The following is a 26,689-nucleotide window of genomic DNA, read 5'->3' as shown; positions in this document are numbered from 1 at the left end:
TCCTTCCCTCCCTCCATGACTCTCTTATTCCTTCCTTCCATCCCTCCCTCTCTTTATTCCTTCCTTCCTATCCTCCCTCCCTCTAGTCCTTTCTTCCTCCCTCCCTCCCTCTAGTCCTTTCTTCCTCCCTCCCTCTAGTCTTTCCTTCCTTCCTTCCTTCCTTCCTTCCTTCCTTCCTTCCTTCCTTCCTTCCTTCCTTCCCTCCTTCTTTCTTTCCAACTTCAAGCCTCAACAGAAGGTCCCCATCAAAGTATCAGCCCGTTAAGTTGCACATGGCAAACTCCTCCAAACGTCTCCACTAATTCTCTGACTGTGGTGGGACCTGTCAATCTTTAAAGTCTGGATCTTCCAACAGGAGAGTTATGACCTGCTCTTTGATCTTAGCTTAGTCTTTTCCCGGGCCTAATTCTGGAATTCTGCTTTTTCAACGCACAGGGGGTTGTCTTTGAGAACTGAAATATGGGTCTGGGGTGCCAGTATCGGAAACCCACCCACTTCCATCCCGTCTGCTTCTACCCATCCAGGTGCCAACACTTTCAGCTCTCATGGCAGAACTAGGCTACTCTAATCAACAAACCACCATTGTTTAGCATGCTGGGGGGATATCACAGCTCTGGAGAAGGAGACAAACAAGCTTTGTGTCACTTCCCCACGACTGAAGTCAATTCATTTTTCTTTTCTTTTTTTGTGTGTGTGTTTGGGTGTATGTGGTTCCTTCTTTGAAAGGAATTGGCAGCTGAGCTTTTGAAAAATGATCCCTGGGAGATGGAATGCAGGGCTGTTCCTTGAACACATTAGGAACAAATGAAGACAAGGTGAGAAAGGGTGGAGAAGGAGAGGACAATAACCCATCATTAGCCATCCAGGCTGAGTCCTCTCCCTTGTAAAGCTGGTTACGCAGGTTCTGATGTATATAAGGAAATGCATTCCAGGGAACTGGGACGGTTCCTTCTCAGATGACAGAGTTGAGGTCGGTGCTGAAGGCACCAGCCAACCACAGGTCAAAAAGATCTCCTTAACAGTAAGGTGGGCACCCAAATATACGTCTATGGAGTTTCTCAGTCAATCAGGTTGTAGTTGTCCCAAAGGTGCAAAATGCAACTGGTCTTTGTTTTTCCTTGAAGATGTTTTGCTTCTCATCCAAGAAGCTTCTTCAGCTCTGACTGGATGGTGGGGAACGGCCTTCAAAGAAAAACCAAGGAAGTCCAGTTGCCTCTAGGAAAAGGACCTTTGGGACAACCAGGACCTGGATGACTGAGAATCTCCATAGACATCCAAGAAACTTCTGGATGAACAGTTCAGTTCTTCAGTCAGAACTGAAGAAGCTTCCTGGATGAGAAGCGAAATGTCTTTAAGGAAAACTGAAGTCCAGTTGTCTTTTGAAAAAGCACTTTTGGGACACCCAAACAGACATTCGACTGATAAAACCACGATTCGTTGGGAAGCTGGTGAAATTTCTCCCAGGCTCCCCTTTCAACCACAAAGCTCAGATCTCCAGCCAAAAATCCTGAGATTCCTCTCACCAGCTAGGATTCAGAAGGTCTTCATGTAGAGGTTCCTCTAGTCAGCTGGTTTCTCCTCCTGCCCAGATTAGGTCATTGTTCTTCCCATGTTCAGTTCATCTGATGTTCATTACTCCATCTTGTGACTCCTTATCTCATCTTTTAATTACAAGATGATGCAAAGAATTCCTCATCTCCCTTTCATTTTCCTCCTCCCCACCCAACTCATTGAATAGGATAATATTTGGGCACTGTCTACCACCGTTTATCTTGACCTGGCATGCTAAACTGGGTTAGGGAAGGGTTAGGAGGTTGGACAAATGCCATAAACGTAACCCCATTGTTGGCACGTGAGAAGGATCATTTTAGCTTCCAACAGCCAACCTAAGAGTGGTTTGGAGTTACACTAAGGTCCCTGTGAGCTTAGGGTCTCTGGACCATGGAAGAGAGGATTAAAAGAAGGTTAAGCCTAGAGATGGGACACGGTGGCTCAGTGGCTAAGACCCTGAGCTTGTCGTTCGAAAGGTCGGCAGTTCAGCGGTTCGAATCCCTAGTGCCGAGTAACGGAGTGAGCTCCCATTACTTGCCCCAGCTTCTGCCAACCTAGTAGTTCGAAAGCAGGTAAAAAATGCAAGTAGAAAAATAGGAACCACCTTTGGTGGGAAGGTAAGAGCGTTCCATGCGCCTTCAGCATTGAGTCTTGCCAGCCATATGACCATGGAGACGTCTTTGGACAGCACTGGCTCCTCAGCTTTGAAATGGAGATGAGCACCGCCCCCTAGAGTCGGGAACAACTAGCACATATGTGCGAGGGGAACCTTTACTTTTTAACCCTAGAGAATTAAAAAAAAAACCACATCTCAAAAACCATATGTGATTTGCTGAAAAACCAAACTTTCTAAAAAGTGTGAGGAACTGCTTCCCAGAGTGAGCTATCTTTCCTTCTCATTATGGACACCCAATGTTGGTTACGTTATCAGTCATGCTGTCTCTTTAAGAATCAATGACAATTTCTTCTTGGTTGCTTCAGTTCAAGAACTAATCAATCAGACTGAGTCAACCTGATTATCAAGGATTTCATTTCCGCCACTCTCCCAGTCAGCCACCAGAACAAAACTGGGGGCGAACCTCTGTTGGGGTTGCAGCTGTCCTTCTGACTATATTCTGACTCCTCTTTAATTACCTCCTGATTAGAAGAATCAGAAGAGTCAGAGAAGAAGAGAAAGAGATTCTAAAACAGGACAATCTGGATTAACATAACTTTGGAAAGCTTTTGGGTGGGGTGGGGATCTCCAATACCAATCTGTTTGTACTCACCTCCATCATTACATCCTACAAAAGATGAACCACAAAACAGTCACCATGACAGAATGCCTAGTGGTGCCTTCTTTTGAGATTTGGGGGTGGGTGGGGGCTCTCTAGGATTTCATCTTGATTTCTGGAGTTGTTAGCGAATGCCACAATCAGTTCTTTTCATTCCATTCAATTCGGAAGTTGTGGGAGCGTCATTGCTTGAGACTTTCAAGAAGAGATTGGACTGCCATTTGTCAGAAATGGTGTAGGGTCTCCTGATTTGGGTGGGGGGTTGGACTAGATGACCTACAAGATCCCTTCCAACTCTGTTAATCGGTATCTGTTGCTTTCCTTCATGTCAGAGATAGACAACCTACAAGTCACCAAGGAAGAACAAAATGGAAATCTAAGAGCCCTCATTTGTATCTTCTCAGTTGGGTCAACTTCAGAGGACCAACAGCCCTTGCTAAGGATTCTCAAATTAAGAATGTCATTTCTCGGGATGCTATGATTTTGAGGTGCCCACATTCACAGCAACTTCAAAAGCAGCTCAATTCAACCACCTCAAAGGAGGATCAAGTCAGGATCTGGTTCTGTGGTTGCCAGAAGGTCAGATCACATAAGTGGCTCGCCTTCTGTGACGCAACCCAACTGCAATCCTATAGGATGGTTGAGAACATTAAACGTGATGTGGAAACATCAGGGTTCACCTCCTTGGGAGTAAGCCTTATGTAAGTCTGATTAAAGGGCATCGCTTCTGTCCAGGATGCCAAAATGACTAGGGAAAGTGAGAAGTGAAAATTAAAATGTTATGTTCATTAATTAAAAATATATATTAGTTGCAGGGTTCCTGACATCTTTTTGAAGGCGGTTTCTATTAGGGAAACATTTTCACCATTTAGGAAGCTGAGGTGACTGTATTTTACAAGTTGGATGAGTAAAAAGGCCCAAAGATTAGCTCACAGGCCAGTTCTCTTTATCAGAAGACAAAGTCATGCCCCATCTTTTTTTCTTTTCCCAAGTTATCACAAGTTTTGGGGTGACCGTCTCAAGGTACTGATGGAATAACAGAGAGGTTTACTCATGAAGGGGTCTAGAAGGGCATTCTATCATGGATCCTGAAGGTGAAGATCAGGATATCTAGATGATAGATAAAGTTCTTCAACACTAGCTAATTCTATTCCTAGTGTCAACTCGCAAAGCATCTCTGGCCTGCTCTCGAGTTGCCATAGGCCAGTGGGGGATGGGGAATTGGCAAAATTGCACAGCAGCCAAAGTCAGATGCATATTCCATGCTTATCTCTCTCAAGGCTGTATCCCAGGTTTCCTACAGCAGCTGAAGGGGAGTGACCTCCACAAAATTGCTCCGTTGAATGTGATTGATGACACGTCCTGGGATGAGGGGGGAAACAGGGTCATAATTGGAGCGTAAATTATGTAGGGTCAGAGCTGGCTTCACTTGGAAACGTGCCAATATGAAGCTCCTAATAAATAACTGGATTTCTTTTGAAGCTTGGCTTGAGACTCGTGATTTAATTAGGGCATCTGTTGGAGGCCTGGACATGCCATGAGATAAGTTAAGACAATGATATAATGAGTTGCTAGTCCTACACACAGCTTCATGATGGAGTAGACATCTCGCCGTAGTTCTCCCTGGTCCTAAGCCATCCTTCACATCACATCAGGCCTCCCTTTACCGAGAACCTCAATTGGAAGTTGCTAAAAATCATCAGACGGGCTTCAATCTTGTGGAAATCTTTCCCTTCGTTAAGAGAAAAGACAGATACGTGTCAGAAAGAACCAGAGAGGGAAATAATCAGCTGAGTTGCCTGATCGTCAGAGGCTTTTAAAAGCATTTTTTTTACAACCTCTCTGCTGATCAGGCAACTCAGCTGGGATCGTCAGAGGCTTTTAAAAGCATTTTTTTCTCCAACTTCTTTGGCCAAAGAGGTTGTAGAAAAAATGCTTTTAAAAGTTTTTTTAAAAAAAGTTGGCCACACCCACAGAACCGGTAGTAACAAATTTTACATTTCACCACTGGTCTACGGAGATTCTCAGTCATCCAAGTCGTGGATGTTCCAAAGATGCTTTTTTCCAAAAAGACAATTGGGCTTCGTTTTTCCTTGAAGACGTTTGACTTCTCATCCAAGAAGCTTCGTTCAGTTTCGGTCAGAACTGAAGAAGCTCCTTGGATGAGAAGCCAAAATGTCTTCGAGGAAAAACGAATGCCAGTTGCCTTTTTGGAAAAAAAAAACATCTTTGGGAGATGATGGAAGCCACATTCCTTCTTGCAGTGGCTTGTCTGGTCTTGCTACATTTCTGAATCACCCCTGACAGCTCATTGTCCAAGAGACATTTCTGAGTCTCTCTTTTTTTTTTAAATTTTCCCCTGCAGGTGTTAGCTGCAGGTTTTGTAATTGAAAATTAGCTCAGGATGGGAATGAGTAATGCCCCAGCTGAGTGGTTGCAAGATTTTTTTCCTGGGTTGGGCCCCTGACTTCATGATAATGGGACATACCTCACCCCGTTTATTGAACGTGTCTTGGGCAGATTCCATAAATCAATATGAGCTGACATGGTGGTTTTACAGACAGATATTTATTTTTCCTTCGCCAGATAATATCTGTTGCATGTCTCCTCAGAACAGCCCCGTGCATAGATTAGACTAAACGGTGGCAGTGAAGACGATTAAGCAGAACACGGAATGCAATCTTTTGTGTGTCCTCTTCCATCTTTTTGGTGGTATCTCACATGGGATCCTTGGGGCTGGTTGTAGGGTAGATCGTTAGATGGTGGGTGGTCAATATGGATGATCATTAGGACTTCTTTTTTAATGGTGGCTTTTTTGGTCAATCTGAAGCTATCCAAAACTCCTTGGCCAACCTTCTTAGCATAACTCCATAGATTATATATATATATGGCTCTTGATGCGGATGAAGGAGGAGAGTGCAAAAGTTGTGCTTGAAACTCAACATTAAGAAAACTAAGATCGTGGCATCTGGCCCTCTCAATTCCTGGCAAATAGATGGAGAAGAAATGGAGGGAGTGACAGATTTTATTTTCCTGGGCTCCAAGATCGCCGCAGATTGGGGACTGCAGCCAAGAAATTGAAAGACGCTTGCTCCTGGGGAGGAAAGACATGGCAAATCTAGACAGCATACTAAAAAGCAGAGACATCACCCTGCCATCCAAAGTACGTCTAGTCAAGGAGATGGTTTTCCCAGTTGCAATGGATGGCTGTGAAAGTTGGATGGTAAGGAAGGCTGAGCACCAAAGAATTGAGGCCTTTGAACGGTGCTGGAGCGGTGCTGGAGAAGGCTCCTGTGAGTCCCTTGGATTGCAAGGCGATCCAACCGGTCAGTCCTGGGAGAGATCAACCCTGACTGCTCTTTAGAAGGCCAGATCCTGAAGATGAAAGTCAAATTCTTTGGCCACCTAATGAGAAGGAAGGACTCCCCGGAGAAGAGCCGAATGCTGGGAACGATGGAGGGCAAAAGAAGAAGGGGATGACAGAGAACGAGATGGTTGGATGGAGTTATCAAAGCAGTCGGCGTGAGCTTCAATGGACTCCAGAGGATGGTAGACGACAGGAAGGCCTGGAGGAACGTTGTCCATGGGGTCACAATGGGTCATACATGACTTCGCAACTAACAACAACACATAGATATATATATATGTGACATTGAAACCCTGCAGAATTAAGAGGTCTTCTGAAGGCAGTAGACCACCAAAGGAAAAGCATCTTTGTGTCAATAAAAGAGACAATTGGGAGAGGAACAGGAGAGAAACTTTTAAGATTTGAGTTGGATTTATTCAAACCGGCTTTGTTCCAATCAGTGCACAACATGAAGTCCTTTTTCTTTTAACTTTCATACTAATACAATCTTCATCCTAAACAATTTAAGTGTATTCGGGGTTGCTCTTCTACCATTTCATCTCCCTTGTTTTACAATAATCCTTCTTCTCCCTCTCCTCTCTTTCCTTTCTCTCCCTTCTTCCATCTACTCTTCTGCTTTCTTCTTTCCTCCTCTCCTTCTCCTCCTCTCCTTCCCCCTTCCTTTCCCCCCACACTTCCCTTCTTCCTCTCTTCTAACTGTCTCTCCTACTCTTGTTTCCCCTCTCTTTCTTCCTCTCCTTTTCCCTTTCTTCTTTCCTTCTCTCTCCTTCCTCTCTTGTTAGATAAGAAGCTGTACATTTAAGATATGTTTATGAGAGGGGGAAATAAAAAAAAACTTTTTCAAAAAAAAAATCACCAAAGTCCATTATCATTTTTAAGATGTCCTTCTCCTAGCTTAATGTCGCTATTTTCCCTTGAAAAAATATCTGAAGGTACTAAGAGTGGACAACTCCTTCCACATTTGCTTCACCATAAGGTTAAAATGTTCCTTCTGGCATAATCAGAAATAACTGATGGAGAAACAAGAGAAAAATCTAAGCCATAGTTTCTCCTTTAAGGAATCTGGAGTCTCCGTATTTTGCAGGAATGTTGGTAGAAACCAACTTGGTAGAAATCGCCTGGAACTTCTTCTGGTGGTTCACCTCAGACAATCGTCCTGCAGCTGCCAAGGCCAAGATAAATAAGATTGCAAGACATTCCAACGTCGAACATTAGCATGAAGATGAAAAAATTCCCGAGATGTTTGCTGAAGTTAATTAATAAAACCAGCTATCTCAGGAGTTACCCTGTTAAGGAAGCAATGCTGATTTGGGGATTTTTGCCCGGGGGGGGGGGGGGGGAAATCCGATTTGCTGATTCAGCATAAATCCATTTTGAAATGTTTGCAAGACGGGGCGAATGGATGGGACAATCTCTCACACCCTTTCTCAGCAATATTTCAATGTCGGTTGCCAACTGTCAAGGTTGGCTCATTTTTTGGCAGCCCGGCGTGCTTTGACAAATTGAGCTGTACCTCTTTTGAAAAAAGCACCCAAAGATTAGGAACGGGCAGGAAGTTTTGCAATAAAAATTAAGACATTTCAGCGGGTATAAAACATCTGTAGTCGAATGGCAAAATTCCTGTAGAGGAACCAGAATAATAGAATAACAAAGCCGGAAGGGACATTGGAGGTCTTCTAGTCCAACCCCCTGCTTAAGCAGGAGATCCTACACCAGTGATGGCTAACCTTTTTGCCATCACGTGCCAGGGACAGGGGGGGATCACACATGTGTGTGCCCAATTACCCATAATTCTATGTGCCGTGCCCCCACGCATGCGCGCATGACCCCACTCCCCCGCTGCCCCTGCTCCTGGCACGCGATGGCACGGTAGGCCCGTTTTTTGCTCTCCCCAGCCTCCAGAGTCTTTCTAGGAGTCTGGGGAGGGTGAAAACAGCCTTCCCCACCTCTCCGGAGGCCCTCCGGAGGCCGAAAATGGCGTTTCCCTACTTCTGGTGGGCCCAGAAGGCCTGAAAATCAGCTGGCCTATGACCGGAGTTGAACTCACATGCCCATCGATATGGCTACACATGCCACCTGTGGCATGCGTGTCATAGGTTCGCCTTTTAAGAAGAGACTGGTTGTCCAGTCTCTTCTTAAAAGCTTCCAGAGTTGGAGCCCTCACAATTTCAGGTGGCACCCACAATTTCCACTGATTAATCATTCTCGCTGTCAGGAAATTTCTCCTGAATTTCAGGTTGCTTCTCTCCTTGGTTAGTTTCCATCCATTGTTTCTTCACCTGCCTTCTGGTGCTTTGGAGAATAGGTGGACACCCCCCCTTCTTTGTGGCAACCCCTTAAATATTGGAAGACTGCTATCATGTCATCCTTAGTCCTTCTTTTCCTTAAATTGAATATATCCAATTCCTATAACCGTTCTTTGTGTGTTTTAGCCAGAAGGAGTTTGTGGGAAGATCTAAGATAATTCTGAGATTCAATTCAGAAGACATTGGGTTCAATCTCTGAATTGAATGAGATTCAATCCAATCATAAGGTCAGGTTTCAACTATAAAATTGAACTGATTTTACAATCTTTCTCCATGGATAAAAAAAAACTCTCTTCACAGTCCATTCCCACCCAGAATTCTAGACACTTCAGATGCTAACCATGAAAAAGATGGATAATGTATAACATTCAAACGGATATAAGATAGAGGAGATTCATGATGCCTGATATTCTAATAATGTCTTACGTTTCTCAAATTTTTCCCTTTTTTAAAAAAAAAGTACCCATGATTGCAACATAGAAGTCTTTCCATGGCAGGGGGAAAAAAACCCGACCTTCGATTAAGAACTTGATCGATTGTCTTTTCCTCAATTAATTAATTAATCCAGAAAGCAACGATGGTTATTTCAAGCTTTTAGACTCATGTAAGGCCTTCTGTGGATGTAACAGTAACAGATTTGGATGGGACCTTGGAGGTCATTTAGCCCAACCCCACCCTCTGATCCAAAGCAACTGAACGTGGACACAAATCTGGAGATTTAGACTTCTCACATGACCTTGTATCTAAGTAGAAGATGTATATTTAATTTAAAGAGAGTCTTCCCTCACTCAACAATGACTTTCTCATTTCCCACTGACTTTGTTCAATGACCACCCAAGAGCCAAAGAAGAAGAAGATCTCAAAAGCTGTAGATGCATGGAGGACACCATCCCTTTTGAGATGACACTTCCGAGTCAAATAAAAACTTCCGATTACCTTCGCGCAAAGAAGGTGGCCCGTCGGTCCATCACGGGTCACCTTATCCCCTTCCTCACTTTTCTTTTTCTAAGCATAGCCCTGCCAGTTCTGAGGGTGAAGGATCTAAGAACTTCCCTCTACCATATGGGTCAATCATGAAGAGGATTGGCAGATATTGCATCAAACCGTCTCAAGAAGCAATGTTCAAGAAGGGAGTTGCCTTCCTGAAGAGAGTGATTAATTCAGCCTTGTGAAAAGTTAGAGTCACCCTGATTTACACACCCTATCAGAAGGGCTGGGCTTGGGGACAATATAAAAGTGTTTAACATTGGGGAACAACTTAATTCCTTCCAGCATTATCTTGGAGACCTGTCAGGTAAGGCTCTTAGCACTTCTCGACGGAGTCCTAATTCCATCCTGATCGCCTACATTTCTCGGGTTGCTTGGATCATCTCTTTCAGCTCCGGTGCTGCTATTACTGCCCGTACAAAGCTCCTCCTCGCCTCGCTACTGGGGTTACTACTCATCGTGCTACTACAGCGTGTAGCTACTGTTCCTACGATTGTAACGTTTCGTGGGTAACTGCGCAGTAAGGGTAATTCATTTAAGGGGGTGTTTATTGTAGGAAGACAATTCGTTCCGCATTTTTGCGTTGTTCGGTAGAAAGCTTTTAGATTTCATCCATCCATTTTTGGATGATGAGATACAAATGGGGATGATAATGTGATGATAATCAAAATAACAGAGTTGGAAGGGAGCTTGGAAGTCTTCTACCCAGGGGTCTCCAACCTTGGCAACTTTAAGACTTGTGGAGTTCAACTCAGGGGTGAAATCTACTTACCTTCCTTACCGGTTCAGAAGTGCATGCACTACACATGCGCAGAAGATAAAGAATACATTACTTCCTGGTTAAAACCGGATTGCCCGATCCGGTCTGAACCGGGAGGATTTCACCCCTGCTTCAACTCCCAGAATTCCTCAGCCACCTGTCTGAGGAATTCTGGGAGCTGAAGTCCACAAGTCTTAAAGTTGCCAAGGTTGGAGACCCCTGTTCTAGTCCAAACTCTCCTGCTCAGGCAGGGGTCCCTATACCAATCCAGACCAATGGTTGTCCAATCTCTTCTTAAAAACTTCCAATGTTGGAGCATCCACAACTTCTGGAGACGATCCTTGGGGTTCCTTCACCGGGTTGTGGAGCTATTAATGCTAAGTGGTTTGTTTGATCGTTCCTTTCCTTGCAAATGTTTCGTGTCTGTGAAAAGGTGAGAACATCCAATGCGAACCCTTTTTCTCTGATTTGCAGGTTTTTTGCAGTGAAAATGGCATCTTCCCAGCACCAGCATCAACGCAAGCAAGCTCCGACTTTGCCCCCTGAAGTCTGCAAGACAGCGCCGTGCCCACCGGAGCAGCAATGCAAGCAACCCCCAGTTGTGGACGTGCCAACTCCACATGTGCCAGAACCTAAGCCGTGTCCTCCACAGGAGCCACCATGCAAGGAACCACCAGTGGTGATCATCCCGTGTCCAGAGCCTAAGCCATGTCCTCCAAAGGAGCCTCCGTGCAAGGAGCCACCAGTGGTGGTCATCCCGACTCCATGTCCAGAACCTAAGCCATGTCCTCCAAAGGAGCCTCCATGCAAGGAACCTCCAGCTCCAACCCCATGTCCTCCACAGGAGGAACAGTGTTGTCAACAGAAATCTCAATGCAAGGAGCCACCCGTTATCCCAACTCCATGCCCAGAGCCCAAACCACCACAAGAGCCTCCATGCAAGGAGCCACCAATCGTGGTTATCCCTCCACAAAAACCTCCATGCAAAGAGCCACCAGCACCAACTCCATGTTCTCCTAAAGAACCAGAACCGTGTCCTCCAAAGGAGCCAACTCCAGATTGTCAACAGAAGACTCAGTGCAAGCAGCCTCCAACTCCATGTCCAGAACCCAAACCATGTCCTCCACAAGAACCTCCATGCAAGGAGCCACCAGTCGTGGTCATCCCAACTCCGTGCCCAGAACCCAAACCATGTCCTCCACAAGAACCTCCATGCAAGCAGCCACCAGTCGTGGTCATCCCAACTCCGTGCCCAGAACCCAAACCGTGTCCTCCTCAGGAGCCTCCGTGCAAACAGCCACCTCCCTGTGACCAACAGCAGCAGAAGAAGCAGCCATGTTCATGGCCACCCCAGAATAAATGAGCGAGTCAGTGAAGAATCCATCTCTCTGAGTCTACATCTTACCACATCAAACATACCTCATCTTTGTATCCCTTTGAAATGCTTTAAGAAATTCTTCTAACGTTGCAGAAGTCTCACCCAGAAGTCTCATCATGTCTATAAATGTGATCATGTTTCAATTTCCAACCAGAGTGGATTTTTCAATAGAGGCGCAATATAATCTCGAATGTTCTCCTTTTTGGGGGTGTTTTCTCTTTATGTTAACCATACTGTTGCGTTTATTCTACCTTAACAGTCATAGTCTCGCTCATCTGTAAAATTTGTAATTACTTCTTATTCTTTGTACCATTTATATATCCCCGAAGGAGGTGTGATGGGGGACTCGGTTGATTTTCCACACCAGCCATTCTCAAAGAACACTGCAGAGTTGGGTGTCGGTGAAACGCAAAGCTAGCTTAGACCCTCCAAAGTTGGACTTTGAGAAGTGAGAGAGAAGGTCCACCTTGTTATTTAAGCTCCTCCCCTTCGCTATCAGGAGAGACCTAGTCTAGTCAGCTATTTGCCCCACACTTTAGATAGGACAAATTCCTAAGTCAACCAAAATGGAAGATCTGCTCTCTGTAGAGAAGAAATTGTGGGTTGGTGGTTCTCCAGAGGTTGATAGACTATCATTGGACCAATGGTCTTATTGGCTAGGATGGGTATAAATTGGACTACAAACCATATCCCAAGGGCCATAAATTCTTCACCTTGGTTTGGAAAGTCCAACGTACCTTTAGATCCTGCAAAATGTTTTTCAAAAGGTGTCTTCTGGAATGGCAAGACCCCTCAGAAGACACTGGGAAGTTCTTTAATCTTCAGGGAGAAGGTCAGGAGAAGCTCAACCTCTCAGATGCCCATGGAATATTGGGGAAAGGCTGAAACTTTTCAGGGTTTCTCAATCAGAGTGAACACCCCCAAAATAATTAACCTTCAGAAAATCATGGTTTTAGTACAGTAAATACAGGTTTAATTTTTATTATTTTTAAATTGTGAACTGGATGGCAGGAAGCTGATTTTGCCAGATGACACCTGTATCATGATTGGGTTGCAAGCGTGTCTCCTCTCCATGGAGTCAACATGTTGCCATAAAGATGCTGAGTCTTCATACTTCTGAATTTATCTTTAACCAACTTGTAAATAAATTGAACGAATAAAGGAAAAACAATGAATCCGTTGACTTTTGTTTTGAAAGTTCTACATCTAATTTGGGTTTTTAAAAAAAACAACAACACTGCATCGATTTTGGTTCCTGGAAATTCAATATTGACTTTAATTTAACAAAAAAAAATATTAATTATACAAAGCAAGTGGAGTGTCTTAAGGAATGAGGGGTAAAGCAGAGAGTGGGTTGGACAGATGTAGATAAGTTAACGTCTTCCAGTTCAATTCCCAAACTAGGCCAACTGAGGTTGACCTCAACAAGATGTCAAACACAGGTAACACACCTCCCAAATTTCAGAGAGAGTGTTCATGCCAAGAATTACGCAAAGCAACGTGTAAGAATTTGAGATCTGCCAGATCTGAGCTGGTGCTAAGATGAAAACTGGGTCATTTGAAAAATCAGCTCGGACTTCCCATATAGTCAAAGTCCACAATCTGTAGGTCGAATAGAATAGATTTAGAATTGGGAAGCACTTTGGCTTCTATTTTTGACTAAGTGAGGAGATGACCCAGGGGTAAAATCTACTTACCTTCCCAACCGCTTTGGAAGTGCACGCACTGCATGTGCTTATGCTCTGTGCATGAACCACCGGCCGTCATCGCTACTGGTTCATTTCACACCTGAGATGACCTCAAGCCAGTAGCAGAGACAGAGGTTTGGCGGTGGCCACTTTATCTTCTCAGTTTTCTAATCGCACCCCACTGCTAGAGAAGAAGACCTATACATTTCACATAAAGTTTCCTGGAGAACATCCATCACTGTTAGATGATCATCTTGAGACCAGGACTTCAGAACCATCAGCAGAAGTACAATTAGTGGGCCTTCAAAAGTGTGAACCGTGACAAGGAGGAGACCATCCCAACACACTCCAAAGGATGCCAACCACATGGTACAAGCAGGACCAGGAGATCAGGACATAGATCTGGAGAACTTCCAGATGTGCCCACTTCAAATCCCATGAATTCCCCAGCCAGCATGGCCCTCGGGGGAGAATTCTGGGATTTGAAATCTCCGCGACAAGAGGCTAGATGATCAGAACGTAGATCAACAATAGAGAAGGCCTTCTAGGAAGCAACTGGTCTACTCAAGTCTACCTACTCCATGCAATCTTTTGGTGATTTTTGGTCAGTGCCTGGAATGCACCACCTGATTCTGTAGTTTCTTCCCCAAACCCCCAAAACTTTAACCTTAAACTGTCTATTGTTGACCTCACCCCGTTCCTAAGAGGTCTGTAAGGGGCGTGTATAAGCGCACCAGCGTGCCTTCCGTCTCTGTCCTAATATTCCTTTTTACTTACTCTTTTCATGTATTCAAATTATGTTTATACTTTTTACCTATATATGCTTGACAAATAAATAAACTTAAACTTAAACCAAATGTAGGGAAGCAATTGTAACTTATCAATGAAAAACTACTGTACTGATAAGAGGTCGATTAACAATGATATGCAAAAAAAACCCCAAAACAAATTGCAACATTGATAAGAAAGAGAAGAGGTGTTGTGTATGCTGATGAGTATGCTGATGCAGACACAACATGGGAAGGCTGACAGTACACAATTAGCCTACTCTTTGTCTACTGATTTACGCTAGGTTGTAAGAAAAGCAGATTTACTGCCCCAACGTGTCTATTCACTTTCCTTCTTCCTGGTTCTTCCTCCAGCCTCTAGTTCTTATCGGAATAAAAATATTCTTGAATTCTTGGCTGAGCCAGGATTCAGCCAGTCTTGCAAAATTCACATCAGGAAGTTGTTGTGTGTGTGTTGTTGTTTTTTTAAAAGAGACCTATCTCTGTAGGCTGAATTTGGGCAGGGAAAAAAAAAAAAGGAGAAGGTTTGTGGAAGAAGGAAGAACATTAAGGAAGCTGAGTGGGAAAGGGTTTAATAGTAGGATATATCTGGGAACCTGAAATGATTTAAATATGGTAAAAAGCACCCAAAGAACAACATCAGCCAAACAAAAAAAAAAAAAAACACAACCTCCCCTATTTTTGGAAATGGTTCAAGAGGGAACACACACATACACGAGAGAGGGGGGAGATGAGAGAGAGGGAGATGAGAGAGGGAGAGGGAGGGAGAGAGGGAGGGAGAGAGGGAGATGAGAGAGGGAGGGAGGTTGAGAGATGAGAGGGAGGGAGGGAGACAGATGAGAGAGAGGGAGGGAGGGAGAGAGATGAGAGAGAGGGAGATGAGAGAGAGGGAGGGAGGGAGAGAGATGAGAGAGAGGGAGATGAGAGAGAGGGAGGGAGGGAGAGAGAGAGAGAGAGAGAGAGAGGGAGAGAGAGAGAGAGAGAGGTTTCTGGGATTTCATAACCTACTAGATTGTTCCCAGTTGCAATGTCTGGTCTGTGGATCATAAGAAAGGCTGAGCACCAAAGAATGGAGGCCTTTGAACTCTGGTGCTGGAGAAGACTTCTGCGAGTCCCTTGGACTGCCAGGCAATCAAACCAGTCGGTCCTAAAGGAGATCAACCCTGATTGCTCTCTAGAAGGCCAGATCCTGAAGAGGAAACTCAAAGATTTTGGCCGCCTAATGAGAAGGAAGGACTCCCTGGAGAAGAGCCAAATGCTGGGAATGATGGAGGGCAAAAGAAGAAGAAGGGGACGGCAGAGAACGAGGAGGCTGGATGGAGTCATGGAAGCAGTCGGCGTGAGCTTCAATGGACTCCAGAGGATGGTAGAGGACAGGAAGGCCTGGAGGAACGTTGTCCATGGGGTCGCGATGGGGCAGACACAACTTCGCAACTAACGACAACAACACTAGATTATCTTGATGGAAAAAGTTTCACTCTGATTTCTCTTGCTCAGTTAAAGGGTGAAATTCCTATTGGGGCTCATATTTATACCCTGATTTATTGGGTTGCTCCATGAAACGTTGGGATATAAATGTTAGACTAGTGAGAAAAATGTGTCATTCGCTAGGAAGAATCCTTGACTTCTTCCTTCAACAGGTAATCCTTGACTTACAACCATTAATTTAGTGACTGTTTCAAGTTACAACAGCACTGAAAAAAGTGACTTATGACCATTTTTTCACACTTATGACCGCTGCACCGTAGTCCCATGATCAAAATTCAGATGCTTGGCAACTGAGTCATATTTATGATGGTCGGAAGGTCCACAGGGTCAAGTGGACATGTGACCTTTTGACCAGCAAAGTCACTTAACAACTGGATGATTAACTTAACAATGGCAGTGGTTCACTTAAGGACTGTGGCAAGAAAGGTTGTAAAATGGGACAAAATTCACTTAACAAATGTCTCGCTTAAGAACAGAAATTTTGGGCTCGATTATGGTCGTATGTTGAGCATTATCTGTATCTGAAAAAACGTAGAGTTTGAAATGTACAAAATATTTAGATTTAGAGGGGGGAAACAGTCAACATTTGGATTGGGTTGGGTTGGGTTGGGTTGGGTTGGGTTGAGTTGGGTTGGGTTGGGTTGGGTTGAGTTGGAATGGATTGGATTGGATTGGGTTGGGTTGGGTTGGGTATAGTTCATCCCATTCCTTAAAACTCTTATCAATAGTAAAGATTTGACTGGGACAACACTACAGGTAGGATTAAAGTCATGAAACAGTGGTCTTAAATTCACACCACTTTAAATACACAATGGAGGCAAGCTTGTCCTCTGACATTCTGAGGAGCCCAGTGAGATGTTGGTGGCTCCAAGATCCGTTTCGATGCGAGAAAACCAAGCTAGGCAAGAAAGCAACCGCACAGCAGAATGAAATGTACGGACGAGGCATGAGCACCGAGAAGGTCCCTGAGAAGAATGAGGACACGAGTGGGGATATGCTTACAGACAAACATTTATTGGTGGGCTTCCATCTCTAGGCGAGAGACGCTTCCTAAGGGAGTTTAGCACTGCTGCTGGGAGAGGCGGCAGAAACACCCCTCGTTTCCAGATGGGCAGGTGGGATTCTGGCATGAACTTCCAGTCGATCCTGGGCACTGAGATCCAGTAGATCCTGGGCACTGATATTCAGTAGACCCTGGGCACTGAGGTCCAGTCGATCCTGGGCACTGAGGTCCAGTCGATCCTGGGCACTGATATTCAGTAGATCCTGGGCACTGATATTCAGTAGATCCTGGGCACTGAGGTCCAGTCGATCCTGGGCACTGAGGTCCAGTCGATCCTGGGCACTGAGGTCCAGACGATACATAACAGGTTGGTGGCTCAAAGGGCTTTGAGCAACTTGAAGTACACTGGCAAAGTACCGGTGGGACACATGGGGTCTGCTTGCACTGCTGTTGAGACATCTTCAGCTCGGGGACAGCTGAAAAGATACAGAGCAAAGATGCATTTCTTGGAGACACATAGAAGGACACAAATCTCTCCATGACTTGTCTTGGGATTCTTGGGGGAAGAGAGAGAACCTTGTTCTGTGCTAGAGTTACAACCAAAACATCTTGTCCTCCAGATTTGGGGCAATAAATTTGATTGGGGGTGGGGAGGTCCCAGATCACAGTCCTGGTACATTTGTCAACCTGGTCACCCTAGCTTTCACTCAGCAAATCACAGGCAAATTTTCAGCTTAATTAAACCTTGGTTCTTAAAGATCCTGGATAAGTTCATGCAATCTTCAAAACAAGGAGATGGAGGAGAGGGAGACAGGGAGAGAACAGAGGGGGGGAAGGGGGAGAAAGAAAGGGGGAGAAAGGAAAATGGAGAGAGGGAGAGAAGGAGAGGGAGAGGAAAAGGGAGAGAGAAAGAGGGAGAGACAGAGAGGGGAGAGGGAGAGGGGAGAGGGAAAGGGGGAGAGAGGGAAAGGGAGAGGGGGGAAAGGGAGGGAAAGGGAGAGAAAGGAAAAGTGAGAGAGGGGAGAGAGAGAGAAGGAGAGAGAGGGGAAAAGGGAGAGAGGGAGAGACAGAGAGGGGGAGGGGGGAGAGGAAAAGGAGGAGAGGGGGAAAGGGAGAGAAAGGGAGAGAAAGGAAAGGAGAGAGGGGAGAAGGAGAGGGAGAGAGGGAGAGACAGAGGGGGGAGACAGAAAGGGGGAGAGGGGGAGAGGAAAAGGGAGAGAGAGAGAGACTGTTGAGTGTTTTAACTACAATAATAAGAACCAACACAAACTAAATAGAACTAAAAAGAAGAAAGAGAAAGGGACCAATAACAGGAAAAAGCTAAAATTGGGCGGGGAAAGTAAGAAGATGAAGAAAAAGACAAAAGAAAAGTAGAAAAAATATACCAAGAAGTGGCTTCCCATTTTCTTCAAAGCAGTTACAAGTACAATTATATTTTAACCTCCCTCTCTCAGGTTACATACACCTTGACTCATTTCTTTCTCAATCTTCAAAAGGAGGACTCCAAAGTGGAGATCAAAGAGAATCATGTGGAGAGGGCTGGACTAGCTGTCCACCTTTTGAAATCACACCCACTTCTCCGCTAATGAGATCTAAAATAACCAAACTGAGTTAACAAGAGAGATTTTTGGGAAGGGCCGTTCGTTAAGTAGGAACCTAAATGACTACATGTGAAATCTCAGCTTCTCATCTTGAGCCGTGAGTTGAGAAAGAGAGCTGAGCAAACAGCTCTTTGACTGAGGAACATGGTCAATCAAGTGCCATCTACTGTGCAGAAGAAGACATCAGCCTGAAGGAACTTCAGCTGAGCATTTCTTCTCCACAGAAGGTGAAGAAAAGTCTGCCTGAGGTCTATCTATCCCATCCTAGATAAAATAGTCTTGATGTTTTCCATAATTAACATCCAGCTAAAGGACCATCAAAATCCCATTAATTCAACGTTAGGCATCACTCAACCTTGAAAATATAATCGCCGCAAGTAGATCTTGAGGAACAGGTATCTAAGTTGAGTTTGCACCTTGCTTTCCAACGGATGTAGTTGCGGACAACCCTTGCTAGATCATTACCTGAACCAACTGACTACGGAAATTGTTGACCCTTGATGAAGAATTGGGCAGAGAGAGAGAGAGAGATGTCCCAAAACAAATAGAACCAACTTACCCACGACTTGTTGACAGACGGTGATGCTAAAGGAAGGCTGAAAGTTTTGTCAGGTGTCCAAAGGAAAGAGCTTATATAGCTCCTCATGCCATAATTCATCAGGAGACACAGATGACAAGGTCTGTGTCTTTGGCGAAGATTGACAGAACGAGAAGCCACCCTGGTGGCATCATGGGGCTTTCAGCTCCTAAATTTCCCTTTTTTTTTTTCCTAAAAAAGAAAATCAAAGAACAGAAGAAGCATTCGCCCTCGTGGAGAACAACGTGTGTCTCTTAATTAGGTTTTGATAGATGGCTAATGAAGCATTCCTAAGTTTGTCTTCCGATCTCACGTGGTTTGGAAAAGCCAATCTTGGCTGATGGCCATCAACTTCAGCTGGCATCATGGGGGGAAATGAAGGCCAGAAGGAGAAGGTCCAGCAAATTTGGCATCCTGGATACGTCCCTACCCCCCAAATCTAAGTGCAAATTCTTAGAGGGCTTAGTTACCTAAATTAATTAAGTTGACCTCAACTGGAGGAAAAGTGGCCCAAATTAAAGCCAACTTGGAAAAGAGACAAGAATCTTTGTTGGGTTATGAAATGTTCCCCTACCACCAATCTGCTATTTAAGGTGCCCTTTGTTGTGGGGACGCGGTGGCTCAATGGCTAAGATGTTGAGCTGGTCGGTCGAAAGGTCGACAGTTCAGCGGTTCGAATCCCTAGTGCCGCGTAACGGGGTGAGCTCCCATGACTTGTCCCAGCTTCTGGGACAACCTAGCAGTTCGAAAGCATGTAAAAAAAAATGCAAGTAGAAAAATAGGGACCACCTTTGGTGGGAAGGGAACAGCATTCCGTGCGCCTTCGGCATTGAGTCATGCCAGGCACAAGACCCCGGAGACGTGTTCGGACAGGGCTGGTTCTTTGGCTTTGAAATGGAGATGAGCACCGCCCCCTAGAGTCGGGAACGACTAGCACGTATGTGCGAGGGGAACCTTTACCCGTTGTGGTGATGGTTGTTATTTTATTCTTCAAGGAATAACCTAGGATGAAGAGCAAATAAAATGGTGATGTTCTTTAGATGTATCAACTCCGATCATAAACTTAGCAATTATCCAAGTAATGTCATTATTATTTCCCACTTTGTCTTCTTCCTCCAGCTCATCTATCTACTTCTTCTTCTTTTTCTCCCAAACATTTTTGATGTTTTTCCAAAGCATTTTCAGATCACCCTTTAGCCCCCACCCCCAAAAAATATCCTGTCCTGGAAGGACAGTCTTGCAGTAGGATATTGAAGTAGGTAGCTTTTGACCAACATGTGAACTTCGAAAATCACCCAGCATTCACTCTGAACAGATTTTGACCATCTCAGGAGACCACGACTGGAAAAAGTGGTCCTGAATTGATGATATGTGAGAAGGCCAGAGAGGAGTAGTTGAGCGAGAAGACCTCAATGTTGGTGGCCACCACATTTGACTTGATCACTCAAACTCGTTACTCTCTGAAGGAAAGTTGCACGCCCTCATTAAATCGGACGTGTTTTCAAAACAGGGTGTTTAATTACTGGAGAAAAAGAGCTAAAAATCACAAAGAATCCATTTGAGGAAGATCTCGTGATGACAAGAGGGGTGTTGAAGCTGGATGAGTCTTCAGTCGCTCACGTTGACTTCCTGGGTAGGTTAGAAGTGGAAGGACCTCTACGGGTATAAAAAGACCAGATGCGGCTCCAGATCCAACAAGCGTTCCTCTCCTGTCTGCCGGGACAAAGTTCACATTTTGTGTTGGGTAAGTTGACTTTGGGCTGGTTGTCTCTTGAGCAGTGGGCAAAGTGGTGGATCTTCCTTGGGTTTGGCATAGAAGGAAGGAGCAGCTGAGGACTGGCATAGAAGGAAGGGTCTAGAGCAGAGGTCTTCAAACTTGGCAGCTTTAAGACTTGTGGACTTCAACTCCCAGGAAAAGTTTGAAGACCTCTGGTCTAAAGTCTTTTTTTTTTTTTGACTCTGGTGGACCAAGATATGGAAGCAAACATAGCTTTCCTTTGAATTTTGGAGGAAGGGAGGTGGTAAGGAGGGAAAAAAGGAGAGGAAAAGCATGGAGGTTGAGGGGAAACATCCCTTCTCCTGAAGATGAAGTGATCCTTCAAATGGACATCGTTCGTTTTATTCTCCTGGAGGATTCCAGGGCCGGTTTTGATGATTGAGGAAGAGGTTTTCATGGGCTTTTCTTTTCTTCCAGATCACCCAAAAAACAAATCTACAATGCAGCAGACCAAGCAGCCTCAGGGATTCCCCCCAATGGGCCAGACCACCAACCAATGCAAAGGCGGCCAGAGCCAAGTACCAGCTATGCAACAGAGCCAAGGATCAGCCGGGTGCGGAGGCTCAGGTGTGAGCCAGTGCCAGGATTCGGCACCATCCCAATGCCACGGCTCAGGGGTGACCCAGGTCCAGTCATCCGGTGTGAGCCAGATGCAGGGACATGGTGTGAGCCAGATGCAGGGATCAGGGGTGACCCAGATTCAATCCTCAGGGTTCAGCCAAAGCCAGGCATCTGGTATGGGCCAGTGCCAGGAATCTGGCATCAGCCAGTGCCAGGGATCTGGTGGAAACCAGTGCAAGGGATCAATTGGAGGCCAGTGCAAGGGATCCTCTGGGGACCACTGCAGCTGCTCATCAGTGAGCCAGGGCAAGGGATCAAGTGGAGGCCAGGTCAAGGGATGCCACGTGGACCAGTGCGGAAGCTCCAATGTCTGCCAGGGCAAGGGATCAAGTGGAGGTCAGGTCAAGGGATGCCACGTGGACCAGTGCGGAAGCTCCAATGTCTGCCAGGGCAAGGGATCAAGTGGAGGCCAGGTCAAGGGATGCCACGTGGACCAGTGCGGAAGCTCCAATGTCTGCCAGGGCAAGGGATCAAGTGGAGGTCAGGTCAAGGGATGCCACGTGGACCAGTGTGGAAGCTCCAACGTCTGCCAGGGCAAGGGATCAAGTGGAGGCCAGGTCAAGGGATGCCACGTGGACCAGTGCGGAAGCTCCAATGTCTGCCAGGGCAAGGGATCAAGTGGGGACCAGTGCGGGGGCTCCAAGGGCAAGTACTAAAGATCTGCTGAGGGCACAGAGCACAACGGGCACTGCCAACCTGACCACCAAGAATACAGCCCATGCTAAGGGTGCTTAGCCCACTCATCGCTCCAGAGGAACCAAGCTGCTAAAAGGGACTTCTCTCTGCCATCCTTGACCTTCGCTCACCTCTCTACTCTTCCGGTTCATCTGATTCTACGCCAAGCTTTCCAGCCGGCCTCGGATCACATTCTCCAGCCTGCTCCGAGAGTCCGGATTTGTCCTCTACCTTCTCTGTCACTCAGTGCAACCTGTTTGCTTCTCTACATGATCCCAACAAGGCCACTTGTCAATAAATCTTTTTCCAAGCACCCTGGAGTCTCTCGTGTTGACTTGGTTGGTTGGAGGCAGGGAGGGTTGGGGAGAGCTGACAAACATACAACAAGCACTATCAACTGCCATCTTACACTTGCTTGTGCTTCGCTACCATGCGGTGACAATCTACCGTGAACACTGGGAAGGATGGATGCTTGGGGGAAAGCGAAAGTAACGGCTGCATCTCCCCGAGATGCTGCCTCAAGGTCACCCAGCTGGGAGAAGAAGGCAGTTGCTTACCAACCTACGATTCAAGTGACCGTTCTGAAAACATCTTGCTTGAACCCAACCGGTCATGGGTGGTCAGGAATAGGAGGCAGTTAAGGGAGGGAAAGGTTTAATTTAGGGATTTGGGGGTCGTGATTCTCAGTTCTGGCTTTGCAATGCCGCCATACATTTGACGAACTATGGCTGTCTCAGCACATGGAACCCAGGATGATTTGTGTTCAGAGGTTTAAGCGGTGGCAGGTCTGACAAAGCATAATTCTGGTTTTCCCTCTTTGACGGAGCTTGTTGTGGCCTGTCTGGTGGAGTGAAGGGAGGAAAGAAGCTTGGGTGGGTACGGAAATGAAAACGCTGCTCCCACAAAAAAGGAAAGGAACCTTCCTGAACTCATAATTATGAATAGCTTAAATTTATAACCTATCGGAATGTCATTCTTCGAGATCGTTTTTCCTCCCAGCTGGGTTGAACCTCTGGCTCTAAGGTACACTGCCCCGGTATGTAGAGGTTCCATTTATTTATTTATTTATTTGTACAAATAATCCTTGACTTAACAACAATTCATTTAGTGATTGTCCGAAGTTACAACGGAACTGGAAAAAAGTGACTTATGACCGTTTTTCACTCTTACGACCATCGCAGCATCTCCGTGGTGACGCGATTTATATTCGTACACTTGACAACTGATTCACATTTATGACTGCCTCAGCGTTGCGATCAGAGGTGGGTTTCGGCAGGTTCTGACCAGTTCTGGGGAACCGGTAGCGGAGATTTTGAGTCGTTCAGAGAACTGGTAGTAAAAATTCTGACTGGCCCCACCCCCCATCTATTCTCTGTCTCCCGAGTCCCAGCTGATCGGGAGGAAATGGGGATTTTGCAGTATCCTTCCCCTGGAGTGGGGTGGGAATGGGGATTTTGCAGTATCCTTCCCCTGGAGTGGGGTGGGAATGGAGATTTTGCAGTATCCTTCCCCTGCCATGCCCACCAAGCCAAGCCACGCCCACAGAACCGATAGTAATAAATTTCGAAACCCACTATTGGTCGCGATCCTCTTTTGCGACCTTCTGACAATGGGGAAGTCAGATTCACTCAACAACCATGCGACTAATTTAAGAACCGCAGCGATTCCGCGAACAAAGGCGACAAGGAACGTCGTAAAACGGGGCAAAACTCAGTTCACAGGTTTCTCACTTAGCAACACCAGTTTTGGGCTCCATTGTGGTCGTACATCGAGGACTACCTGGAATTAAAATACCTCAGGTTCATTTTCCTTCAGTCTCTGGAGTTGTTACCCCAATCAAAATAACTTTCAAATCTGCTCACAATAAAATAATTTGGAAGATGGACTAGAAAACTTTCGAGGTCCTCCCGACCCTAAGAAACTCTAGGATTTCTTGAAAATAGGCCGATAAAGAAAGGACTTTCCATGAAAGGAAATAATAGCAGTCCTTCAAGAGGGAAATATGGGGGTTTTTTCCCTCTCCGACATTCCAGACGGTAGCAAACTTTTGACCCTCTTCTAAAAAAGTTAAAACGTGTTTGGACAAATCTCGCCATGAAGGTGGATCCTGACAACCTGGTTTGTTGTTGTTTTTCCACCATCATTAGAAAAAAGAAAAAGAAAATCTGTCAACGTGATTTTGGCAAACGCCCCGTTTCCTTCAGGTGAATGGCTGCTCTCTCTGGGAATAATATATGATTTTTCTAAAAAATAATAATAATAATAATGGGTAATCAGAGTCTTTAAAACCCAGCAGAATTAAGGTGGGCGGTTTTTACTCTTTTTCTCAAGGCTGAAAAAGATCTTTAATAATTGCATTTCTTCCCACAATGCTTCAGCAGGTGGCAGCTTGCTCCTTTTGTGGATTCAGAAGCTAAGCAGGGTCGGTCCCGGGTTGAGTTTGAATGGGCAACTTTCTGGAACTCTGGTGTGAATAAGGCATGACTTCCTTAATAACTTCCTTGGGGTCCTACGTTGAGGACTTATTTCATGATTCATTTTATGAAGTCTCAGGGGATTAAAAAGTGCTATGAAAAAAAGTGAATAGTAAATTGTGCCCGAGAAGGAATTTGCTAACAGATTTTGTTGGATTTGATCCTATCTTCACATCAGATCCATTTTCCCCATTCAACTGACCGATCGATTCTGGTCAACGATGTGAATCTCATATCCAGAGGCGATTTTTTTTTTCTTTTTCTAAACCAGTTGAGAAATCCTGATTAAACTAACCCCTTTTTTGATTTCAACATCCGAATCACACCAAATGATGGGTCTGAATTATCAAATCAAATAGGAGTGGGTTGGATGGGTGCGGGGGCATGATCTTCTGATTCGTTCTTCAATTTCAGGGCGCAGACCTGACCCCTTAAGAAGCCCAAATTGTCAAAGGCAACTCATTGTGTTGCTGATTAAGATCCTAGAAGGATAATTAGAAATCAGTTAATGTAGGGAGCACGGCAGGGGTGCTATTCAGCAGGTTCTGGCGAACTGGTAGCGGAAATTTTGAGTAGTTCAGAGAACCAGTAAATACTACCTCTGGCTGGCCCCAGAGTGGGGTGGGAATGGAGATTTTGCAGTATCCTTCCCCTGCCACACTCATCAAGCCACGCCCACCAAGCCACACCACGCCCACCAAGCCACGCCCACAGAACTGGTAGTAAAAAAAATTGAATTCCAACACTAGAGCACCGGGACTCAAGTGGTAGGGACACTGGGCAGGAGGTTAGCGAGCCCGTGTTCGAGTACCCGAGAACTGCTGTGGGACATGGTTGAGCTCCCATCCTTCGCTCCAGCTTCTGCCAGGGTCATGAAAGGAACCCCCAACTGGGTGTCCCTTGGGCAATGGTGACATCTTCAGCTAATCCTTTCAACCCAGAAAGACACAACACGAGTGCAAAAAACAGAATACATCACAAAATAACACAACTCTTCAGAGGTCACATAATGCCACAAGATAAAGTCTTTATTTATTATAAGCCCAAGATCTGCATTTTGCTCTTTGAAGACTCATTTTTGTACATAGCTTTCGGTTCCTTCGGCAGAGGCGTCCCTGCCTATCGCAACAGCAAATCCCAGCAACTTACACAACTTAAGGAAAGGAGACAGCCATTGGAATGAGAGAAGTTCGAACATCTGGAAACTTCAAAGAATTGAGAGATGTTTGACCATCTGGAAACTGAAGAATTGGGAACTGCTCAAACATCTGGAAACTTCAAAGAGTTGAGGGATGCTCGGCCATCTGGAAATGTTGAAGAGTTGAGAGATGTGTGAACATCTGGAAACTGAAGACTTGGGAGCTGCTCAAACATCTGGAAACATTGAAGAATTGAGGGATGCTCATCTGGAAACTTCAAAGAATTGAGAGATGCTTGGACATCTGGAAACATTGAAGAACTGAGAGAAGCTCGAACATCTGGAAACTGCGAAGAACTGAGGGATGCTCGAACATCTGGAGACTGAAGAATTGAGGGATGCTCAAACATCTGGAGACTTCGAAGAATTGGGAGATGCTCGAACATCTGGAAACTTTGAAGCAACGTTCCCCAAAACCGAGTGCACGAAGAGGTCAGAAAAAGGCGAAGGAGGAGGTCAAGACTGAACTATTGTGGGATGGTGGTTTTTCCGTCATGGTGGATTTGGGATTTTTTTTTTCCCAACAGCCTTATTTACAGCAAGGATCAGGGCACTTGCAATCACATGGGCAAGCACTCTGCGGTTTGACACAGATGTCAACAGCTGGTCCTGCACACTTTGGAGCACACGGAGCACATTTGGGAGGGCAAACGGGGACGCAGGCCTCGCCGACAACTTTCACGCTTGGGGGTGAACAAACGGGCACGTCGCAGGGACAGGGACAAGGGCAAGCCGGCACACATACTTTGCATTGTGAAGCGCATCCCTTTCCGCAGACGGGAGGAGGGAGGCAAGGTTGCTTGCACTGCTGGTATGGATAAGACATTGTCCTTTTCTTTTTTAAAAAAAAAAGACCAATCTGTGAAAATAAATAGAAGAAACGTCATTCCTAGTTGGCACATCCTCAAAGGATCTCAGACACTCAAGAAGGTAGCTTAAAAGGACATCAAGTTGATGAGAAATATTATCTAAAGATCTGAACCCGCCAGAAGTTTCACCTCCAGAACTTCAGCTCTGCTATGATAAGAACAAATCTGCTTGTTACCCCAGGATTCATTTCAACTCTTCTCAAAATAGAGACCTCAGGATTGTATGGACCTGTTCTCCTGAAAGTATTGATCTGGGACTTTGTATCTAGTTCTTCTATCTTGTCCTTTTTCTCTTTCATCTTCTGAC

General features: G+C 45.4%; 1 protein-coding gene and 1 long non-coding RNA gene across 2 annotated transcripts; one reads left to right on the top strand and one right to left on the bottom strand.

The window, feature by feature from the left end:
• The first annotated feature begins 9,682 nt into the window (after positions 1–9,682).
• Positions 9,683–12,798, top strand: LOC117676284 (uncharacterized). The gene is made up of 2 exons (XM_034435662.3): positions 9,683–9,792; positions 10,720–12,798. The coding sequence occupies exon 2, from the start codon at positions 10,736–10,738 to the stop codon at positions 11,606–11,608; it is 873 nt and encodes a 290-aa protein (XP_034291553.1). The 5' UTR covers positions 9,683–9,792; positions 10,720–10,735; the 3' UTR covers positions 11,609–12,798.
• A 3,780-nt stretch (positions 12,799–16,578) lies between these two features.
• LOC148111489 (uncharacterized) lies at positions 16,579–18,902 on the bottom strand. Its single transcript, XR_015730367.1, has 2 exons — positions 18,751–18,902; positions 16,579–17,066 (listed from the first exon to the last, which is right to left on the bottom strand). It is a non-coding gene; the product is annotated as an uncharacterized LOC148111489 (long non-coding RNA).
• Positions 18,903–26,689: the final 7,787 nt, after the last annotated feature.

This window comes from Pantherophis guttatus, chromosome 18, assembly GCF_059756535.1.
Source record: "Pantherophis guttatus breed Tessera chromosome 18, ASM5975653v1, whole genome shotgun sequence".
NCBI classification, from domain to species: domain Eukaryota; kingdom Metazoa; phylum Chordata; class Lepidosauria; order Squamata; family Colubridae; genus Pantherophis; species Pantherophis guttatus.
Note: the sequence above shows the minus strand (reverse complement) of the source record. Positions and strands in the feature narration are given on the sequence as shown.